The sequence below is a fragment of the Vipera berus genome, assembly GCF_964194415.1.
Source record: "Vipera berus genome assembly, chromosome: 8".
NCBI classification, from domain to species: domain Eukaryota; kingdom Metazoa; phylum Chordata; class Lepidosauria; order Squamata; family Viperidae; genus Vipera; species Vipera berus.
The window spans coordinates 23,869,173-23,878,472 of record NC_138211.1 but is presented as its reverse complement, the minus strand read 5'-3'; the positions used below and the strand labels follow the sequence as shown (position 1 = coordinate 23,878,472).

Below are 9,300 nucleotides of genomic sequence, written 5' to 3'. Positions count from 1 at the left end.
GGGGCTTTTGCCCAGGTTCGCCTGGTGCACCAGTTGCAACCCTACCTGGAACGAGATGCTCTACGCACAATCACTCATGCGCTCGTGACCTCCCGTTTAGACTACTGCAACGCTCTCTAGATGGGGCTGTCCTTGAGGACCACTCGGAGGCTTCAGCTGGTGCAGAATGCGGCCGCGTGAGTTGTGATGGGGGTTTCCCAACACTCCCATGTAACACCTCTACTCCGCGATCTGCATTGGCTTCTGGTTGCCCTCTGGGTGAGATTTAAGGTGCTGGTGATGACCTATAAAGCCCTTAATGGCTTGGGTCCGGGATATCTAAGGGAACACCTGCTTCCTGCATCAAGGTCCCTTCGTCCAGTGCGCTCTCACAAGGAGGGCCTTCTCAGGGTGCCGCCGGTTAAAGATTGCTGGCGGGTAACACCCAGGGGGAGGGCCTTCTCTGTGGGTGCGCCTGCCCTCTGGAACCAGCTGCCCGTGGAGCTTAGGACTGCCCCTGACCTTCGTTCATTTTGCCGGGACCTGAAGACCTGGCTCTTTGAGCTCTCCGGCCCAGGCTGAGAGTTTTTAGTTTTTAATTGGGGTTTTATTCTCAGGGATTAAATTTAATTGTTTTTAATTTTTGTATCACTGTTTTAAGTACCCTGTAAACCGCCCTGAGTCCTTCGGGAAAGGGCGGTATATAAATCCAATAAAATAAAATAAAAATAAAATAAAATTTGTCAGGAATGATCTAGGGTCTCCTGCTTGACCAGGGGGCTGGACTAGAGGACTTCTGACCTCCCTCCCAGCCCTAGGATTCAAAACCACTCCGGACTCAGCCCGCAGAGGCCAGGCCAGACCCGGTAGCGAGGAGGCTGGCGAGGCCCAGCCGGTGCGGCGCTCCAGAGAGCTTCCGATAGCTTGCCAGCCCTTTGGAGAGGCAGAAGGGCAGGCGGCGCGCGCGGGGGGAGGGACGGGCAAGAGCTGCCCCTGTCCAGCCATTGAGCGAGCGGGGAGGAGGAGAAGGCCGGCGAGGAACCAAGACGCTCCGCGCCCCTGCTCGTCTTCCGCCTCGCCACGGCCACTCCGCCCTTGCCCGGGGGCGGCCGTGCTGGTTCCGTAAGGCGCTTCACGGGGGACTCGCGCGACCCTCAGGGCGCCCAGGCGCCCATTCAAAGCGGCCCAACTGGCGGGGGGCGTCCATGCAGCCCACTCGGTCCGGGGGGGGCGGGCGGCCAGGCCCAACACAGCCCCCCTCCCGCCCGCGACGTCTGGCGAGCCGGGAGACAGATCAGCAGGAGACGGCACAGCCGGCCGGGCGCGCAGCCCCACGGCGCCAGAGCTGGACGGCAGCGGAGGCTCTTGCTTGCCTCGCCCGCCGCCCTCGAAGCGAAGGCTGCGGCGGTAGAGGGCGCAGGGACCGGGCGCCCTTTGACGGCGCGGACCACCCTCCGGCCTCGCTCCTCCCTCGAGGAGGGCCGCCCCCCGCCACAAAAGGGCCGCCCCGCCCGCCCGTGCGGAGGGGCCGAGCGCCGAGACCCGCAGCTGCAGCCGTGGGGTTGCAGGCGGCGCGTCCCGGCTTTCTCGCCGCTTTCCGGAACGGCCGTCGGGTGCCTTTTCGCGTAACCCGCCGCGCCGTCGATCCGCCCTCGCGGCCGCTGCGATGCAGCCCGGGCAGCCCGAGAGGGCGCCGCTTCCGCCTCGCCGCGACTGAGGGAGACCGAGGCTCTTCCGACGCCCCGCGCCCTGCCGAGGGAGCCGCCCGCCATGGCCCGCGCCCTCCGCCTCCTCCTGGCCCTGGGTGAGCGGCCGCAGTCCCGAGAGGCCGGGGGGGGGACTCTGCAGTGGGCAGGCCGGGCGCGGGCGGAGTGGAGCGCCCACCCGAAACTTTGGTGGGAGCTGCGGAGGGGGGACGGAGCAGCTGGCGGCTTTGCGGCGGGGCCGAGGAGCCCCGAGGGAGGCTCGTCCTGCGGCGGAGGGGTGTGGAGGACGAGGCGGGGCGCGGGCCGAGCCTCCCCGCATCTTTCGCTCCCCCCATCCCGGGAAGGCAAGAAAGGAAGACGGGGAGAGATGGGGGTGGGGGGAATCGGTCGTCGGCGCCCGTAAGAGCGCAACGTTTAGTTCCCCCAGCTCGGAGGGAGAATTGGGAGCTCCAGTTGTGGCCTTCAGCGCCAGCAGGACCCGTCTGGTGAGTCTTGGAAGGGGTTGCGGGCTGGATCCCCGGGCGACCGGAGGCTAAATCCCGGAGGAAGACGAGGCGACTTCGCTGACCGCCGCTCGGCTCGGCTCGACCTCCCTGGGGACGGGAGGCGGCCCAAGGCAGCTGCTCCCTCGGAGAGCTGGGTGGGTGTCCTGATGCAGCAACTCGGTCGGCCGATGGCCGCGGCGGGATGGGAATCCGGGTTCCCGACTTGGGCTCAGCAGGGAAAGGGTGAGATGCTCCTGAGCTCCTCCAGGGCAGCCGAGGCCTGCCATTCCCAGTTGCTCCGCCCCTTCCCCTGACTGGGAGGTGGCGGTGGAGGGCCCAGTGCAGAACCTGACTGTGGAATTTCAGAAATGGAAGTTTGTGGTCCCGTCTAATCCGCGAGGCTTCTCTGCTTGGGGACCAGATGGGCACCAGACAGGCATCCCAGAAGGGAGCCACCCTGCACCTTAGCTGCCCCCTGTCTGCACCAGCAGATTGGCTTCCCTGCAGTTGCAGGGCTGGGCAGGTTCTCTGCCGGGCAAGAAGCTTTTGCTGGGGGCCACGTCGGAGCAGCCCCTGGCTTTGGCGGCCTCTCAGCTGGGAATGCTGCAGCATTAACAGGACTTGCGGTGGGACCAGGACTTTGTGTCTAACTCTTAGGTGTACAATTGACAACAGAATGACAAGTGTCCTTTAGCCACCATGAAGCAGGAGGGTTATAGTCTGGAAATGTGGGGTCCTTTTGTGTAGAAAACCCACAACTGTTATAAGGACATTAAATGGCTTAGTGCTTACCCTTGGACCTCAAAGCTGGGTCACAGCTACAAGTAGCCTCTCAGGCCATGGAGCTGTAGCAGGAGGGCAGAAACAGCCTTCCTGGTAGGATTTGGCTCCTGTGTTCTGCTGTCCATACTTTTTGCACTGCTCTAGTTCAAGAAGGGATTTGAAATTGCTACTGGGCAATGCTCCTTCTGCAGTTGGCTGTTCCTCTCTTATTTTCCCCTGGTTGATGTATCCTGGGCTGCTGCATCCAGTTCTGGGCCCCTTATTTTAAAAGAGACATTGAGAGGCTGGAGTGTGTCTGACGAAGAAAAACCAAGATGATAAAGGCTTAGAAGGAAAAACTGAGGAGTATCAATTGGCGTCCCTGGAAGTGTTTAGTCTGGAAGAGCGAAGATGGGGTACCTCTCTTCAAGCATCTGAAAACTTGTCCTGCAGAAGATGAGAGAATTTTCCAAATATGTTCCAGGAGAGAAAAACATGGGATTTAACCTATGGGCATGAGGTCTCTGCTGTACATCAGGAAAATATCAGTGGTGGGCTTTCCGTTTGCGGTATAGAGCAGTTGATGGTTATTGGCTCCGGGCAAGGATTGGGACGGACCACCCAACCTGTGCTTGTGGGTAATGATGTCGGGGGGATCTATGCTTTCAGGCAGGCATCAGCACAGAGCTCTCTTAGCGGCACCTGCCGCAGCCCGAGGCCCATCAAGTGCTTGAAGTCCTGCGCTGGGTTGGCTCTCGCACTCCTGGCGCTGGGAAGACCCTGTCCCCAGGAAGGGTCCTTTAGCACCCCTGGCTTGGCTGCCTCTTGCTCCGCTGGCCGGCATCAAGAGGTCCCTTGCCTCGGTTGCTGCCTTGTCTCCCTTGTGGCCCCCCTCTCAGCTTTGCCCTTGGGTGTGGGCTTCCGGGCCGACCTGGCTGCCTCCAGGCTTTACCCTCCAGTCAGAGTTGCTTTGTGTGCAGCTTTGGGAATCATCATTTGCAGAAGACCAGATCTGGGGCTTCAGCATCAGAGGAGGCAGCGGAGATGCGGGGTTCTGGGGTTCTCATTGCTGTTGTGAGCTGTCCACAGTCCTGCTTCTTAGGATAGGCGGTCACATTGATTTTTGAAATTAATAATTTCAAAATTATTATTGAGGGCTTGGCCAGAGAATTCAACCTGACCCGGATGTCACTGGCAGAGGAAGCTGCACCTCTAGGCCACCCCAGTGTCCCCTTTGTTGCCAGCCTGCTGGGACAGCCTGGCTGGAAGCCCTCTCTCCCACCACCTGGGGGGGGGCTGCCTGGTTGGCAGGCCGTTTTCAAGGCTGCCAAGAGGGAGCTGTTTCCTGACCACATTTTTCGGCTGCTGCTCTTGCAGCTGCTGGAGGCAACTAAATGCGTATCTGTCTAGTGCCACTTGGGGAGGGGGCTGCAAACCGCCCAGAAGCCAGGAAACCTTCCCTGCAACAGTGCTATCAATTACCACTATGGTTTTTGATGGCCAGCGGGCAGAAGTGTCCCTTGGAAAGGCCTTTTGTGTTGACACTGGCCCATCTTCAGCTGCCAGGCAGCCTGACTTTGTGCAGCAGGAGATCCAGATGTGTGGCTGTGCAAGGCTTGCTTTTCAGCAGGCAGAAGGAAGGGGAAATACTTGAGTGGCCCCTGACCTTCCTAGTGCCGGCAATTGATCCCGATGAACCTCTGCCCCATTCTGAGGTTCGGGAAGGGTGTGGCCTCCTGCAGCCTCAGCTGAGTGGAAACTCCCTCGTTCCCAGCGAGGCCTGTCCTGACACAGAGCAGATGTTCCCGAGGAGGAGGAGGCCACGGCTTTGGGCTAGCCTGGCCCAGAAAGATCGAGGTGAGGTGGGGCCGGTTTTCTTAGAGCCCCAGCAGAGCGACCCAGAAATGGGGGGGTGCTCTTGTTCCTTGCAGCCTGCAAAAGGGTTGCTTGGGCAGAGGGGGCAGGGGCTGGAGAAGAGGAGGGCCACCTGCTTAAGCCTCTGCCTGTCGCAACTCAGTGGGGCCATTTCAGGGCTGAAGGGGCCTGGCCTTGCGACAGTGTGCGTGGCACCAGGCGTAGATGGGACGGGGCCTCACTTCTTTCTTTTGCAGACTTTGCTCACAGCTCCCCAGCTACTCTTGCTCTAGAGGCAGTTGCTTCCTGCATCTTGCTCGTCTTACTCGTGAGGAAGGTTGATTCTGGTGGCCGCAGAGTGTCTGGAGGCCTGCTGGGAAGGCCCCCCTTCCCTCCTCAGAGGAACTCAGCTGCGCAGGGGGGATAGTTGGGACTAAGGCCAGAGGAGTCCCAGAGAAGGAACCCCACCCACCTCCCTTCTGCCTTCCCCTCCTGGATCCCCTCTTGCTGTCATGCAAGCCACTTCCAGGGGTCTGGGGCTGGGGGGGGGTGTCGGGTCAGCTAGCCTACTTTCTCCATCTCTAAGACAGGGAAGGGTGTGATCCAGGTTTGATCTCCTGACCCTTCTGGTTTCCGCCCATTCTGCAGATTAACAGGGTTCTGTTTGGGGGGAGGGGAACCTCCTTCAGTGACCTAGAAGAAGAGTCTTGAGCCAGTTGGAGGGGTGGGGGGAACTGCTGCTGCTGTGTCTGCCAAGGCAGTTGAGGGCGCCTATAGCCCAAAGCAGCCCCCTTGTCCCCCCCCCCCGCTTCATTGCAAGTAGTCTGCTTTCCTTTCCACATCAGCCTCCCTCTCTTTGGCTATTTGAATTCCCTTGAGAGGGTGCCCACTCTGCGGTAGCCCCAGCCTGGGAAGACTGCCAAAGCTGTTTTCCAGGGCTGAGGATGGGCTTGAAAGCATCCGGGGGCCCCTTAGCTTCTCCAGGAGCCTCTGGGCCAAAGGGAGGGCGGTTGAGGTGAACTTGGTGGAAGGCTGGTGAGGTGCCTGCAGGAGTCCTGATCTGGCTCCTCCCTGCCGCTTTGTGGACGGGGTCAGAGAGGAAGTCCTGGAAGGTGTTGGATGCTGGAGGAGACCACATGCAGGGGTGGGGGGGGGGAGATGGCACCGGCTGCCCTGAGGATCTGCCCTGATCCTGACATGGTGGTTCTTCTCTCTCTCCAGGCAGAGTGCTCCAGGTCTGGGCTGAGCTTTCCTCGCCAGCCGCCCTGGCTGGGCACGGTTGGCAGAGCCCTGTGGACTGTGCCCACGCCAGCGAGCTTTGTGCTGCTGAGGCTGGCTGCAGCTCGAGTTACCGCATTTTGCGGCAGTGCCTGGCTGGCCGAGACCACAACACCCTGCTGGGCAACAAGGAGTGTCGGGCGGCACTGGAGGTGCTGCAGGGAAGTGCTCTGCATGGCTGCCGCTGCAGGCGCAGAATGAAGAAGGAGCTGTCCTGTCTGCAGACCTACTGGAGCCTCCACCTGGGCCTGGCCGGGGGTGAGCCCAGAGCTGGGGGGTCCTGGGAGCTGGGCGGCAGGGGGAAACATGACATGTGAGCTACGCAGACCCTCATACGGGACCAGGGGCTTTGCCCCAGTTGTGAGATACAGGATGCACCCTGCGACGGCTCTGCAGTTGTGGAATTGCCATATCCTAAAGACATCCTGAACGGATGCTGCTTCTGCTGCTTCTCCTGCCTGCCATGCCCTCTGGGCCCCCCTGCCTAGGTGTTGCCCAGGCACCTTCCTGTCTGGTGCTTGATGGAAGCTTTCAGCCTGTCAAGATTCCTGCCCCCTCCCCACCCCAGTATTAGTTGGCTTGGCAAAGCCATTGCTAAGAAGATGGAATGGCTTGCCCCGGATGCTCTTTGGCACTGGGGTAGGCCCCCGACCCTGGCTGGTGGAAGCTGCTCCTATTTTTATTTTATCCCAAAAAGCCTCACTGCCACGGTTGGGACAGCAGCTGCTCCTAGAAGACCCTGGCATGGACCCTTGCAAGGCTGATCTGGCACGGTGAAGGGGAAGGTCTGACCCACCTACCCCCTTGGGATGCTGAGGGGTTGGCCCCCAGGTTACTTCTCCTTTTTCACGTGTCCCCAGAGAGGTTTCCTCTTCAAGCTCCCCCCCCCATCCTTCCTCATGGAGCCAGATCTCCCTCTGATGGTCAGGAAAGTCGAAGCTCCCCCCCCCCCCTGCAGCTGATGGGAAGGCATCCCATGTCTCTTTGGTCTTTGGTCCTGGTGCCCAGCGCTTGGCCGGGGAGGCCGAGATGGTCCCTCTCTTCCTCTGCTGCTGTAGCAATGACAAGCTCAGCCAGGGGGGCTGCAGGATGGAAAACACCCCCCCTTTTTGGGTAGAAAAAAAAATTCCTGGCAGGAGCAGCCAGCAGCCCTGGGCAGAAAGTGTGTTGGCCTCCCCCAGCTTGATCTGCTGCCCCACTTCAGTGAGAGCAGTCCCCAAGGACAGCTGTATGTTTTCCACTGACCACAGTTGCTGGGGATGATGGGGGTTGTACTCCCAAAGGTCTGAAGGGACTGTCCTAGGTAGGGGCTTCTTTCTGGTAGGGAAATGCAGGTTTTGAGAATGCAGAGGCCCGGGTGGTTATCCAGGCAAGGCCCCACGGCTCCTAAAGCTCCTGGAGCCATAGAAACAGCCCCCCAGGCTGGCCTCAGTGGACAGTGCAAGTCAAGGAGTAGGGCACCCCAGGCTTCTCTAGGCTTCTCCAGCTCCCCACTTAAGAGGAGCCCATCTCTACCCTGCCCACTAACCTCCTACCTCTTGCAGTTATTCCAGGCACGACTTGGTGCAGGTGTTAATTTTTCCCTTCTCTGTCTCCAGGAGAAGAGTTTTATGAAGCTTCGCCCTACGAGTCCATCAGCTCTCCTCTCTCTGATGCCTTCAGACTTGCTTCAATTGTCTCAGGTACTTTGAAAAAAGAATGGAAGCAGCTACTTCCTCATCCACCTGTTCCCCCCCCCCCCAATTCACACGACTGCAATACCCTAAAAAGTTAGCTGCCCCTTTGTCCTCTGTTTGTCCTCATTCTGCAACAGTAGGCTTCATTCAAAGGGAAGCTTGTGGCCGCAAGTGGCTGTCTCAAGACACCCCTCTGCTTTTATTGCATCTGCTGATAGCTGTGCAGCAGCCCTGTTAAGAAGACCTGGTCTCTGTTAGATAGGGAGCCCCCCCCCAATATTCACTAGGGAAGATGATTCAAGTGATCTGGTGGATAAAGTTGCTCAGATTTACTCTGTTACGGACGCTGATTGGGCAGAGCAGGCTGAGGTTCCCGGGTTACAATGTGGTGGAGTGATCTGGGATGAGTTTGAGCTAGTGACTCCTGAGGAAACTCTGTGCTGTCAACTTGGCCACTCGTTTACTGGATCTGGAGCCCTTCTGGGTTGTGAAAGCAGCTGGTCTCTTTGATGGAGGGGGTGATGCCCCCAGCTTGGAAGAGGTAAAGATGTGTCCCAAAGGTGCTTTTTCAGGGGGCAGTTGGACTTTCTTGTTTTCTTCGAAGCCATTTTGCTTCTCATCCAAGAAGCTTCTTCAGCTCTGACTAGATGGTGGATATGTGGAAGAATTTATATTGCTTGCAGACAGATGGTCATTTGCATTCCTTTAGTCACTGAAGCCATTTGGAGGTTTACCTGTGTCCTCAAGGTCAACTGAGCGGTGCAAATGTGTGTGGAGCCTTCTTGGCTGCAGGATGTTTTCTGCCCTGTGTCCCTTCACGGTTGAAGACAGGTGGAGGCTGTTGGGAATGAGTCTGTGCTGTCTGAATCTCAAACTGAAGCACAAACGGTTCCTGTAGTCTGCAGTGTTTTCTGGACATCCGTTCATGTTCTCTCACCATTCGAAGGGGTTCATCCCAAAATGCATAGCTAAATGTCTATGGAGATTCTCAAGTTATCCAGGTATGGTTGTTCCACACACTTGCAGTACAGAGACAAGTTTCTCCCACAAATCTCAGCAGCTTTGGCTTATAAGAGTTGCAGATCAAAGTGGCACATGGGAAAGCATTCAGGCAGAGAGGGACAGAGTTTGTAACAGATTTCCCAGCTGGCCCAGGTTCATGGTTGTGAGGTTTACAACTCCAGGCACATGGAGTGGCAGTTAACGGGCAGTTGTCATCAAGGGAGAGCTTGTTCCTCCTGCTCCATGTAATAGAAACAGCCCCAGTGTAGCTCCTTGGTGGGGCGAGACTCCTTCCACACAACCAGTCTTGCAGACCACCCTTGCTCTCCTCTTGCGAGGAATGCTGCCTGCGGAGGAGGAGGTGGTGTGAAGGGCTGCAATGAAGCGCAGTTTCCCAGGAAGCAGGGAGCACGTGCCAAGGAGGTGGCGGGGTGGTGTGAGACAGGAGGCGTCACAGCCCAGAGCCAGATTGGAGACAGAGGAAGAGATTTTGGACAGCCACTCCCTAGAATCTCCCAGGTGTGTCTATTGGGGTGAGACTAATAAAGGTTTGACCTG

The 9,300-nt window shown here is 58.4% G+C and overlaps 1 protein-coding gene across 1 annotated transcript in view; it reads left to right on the top strand.

Moving 5' to 3' along the window:
- The first annotated feature begins 1,679 nt into the window (after positions 1–1,679).
- The window catches only part of GFRA2 (GDNF family receptor alpha 2), a 40,438-nt gene continuing 32,817 nt past the window's right edge, over positions 1,680–9,300 (top strand). The window contains exons 1-3 of the mRNA XM_081334203.1: positions 1,680–1,783; positions 6,008–6,322; positions 7,663–7,746. Of these exons, the coding sequence (XP_081190329.1) occupies positions 1,750–1,783; positions 6,008–6,322; positions 7,663–7,746 (433 nt within the window). The 5' untranslated portion in view covers positions 1,680–1,749. The remainder of the gene's footprint in view (positions 1,784–6,007; positions 6,323–7,662; positions 7,747–9,300) is intronic.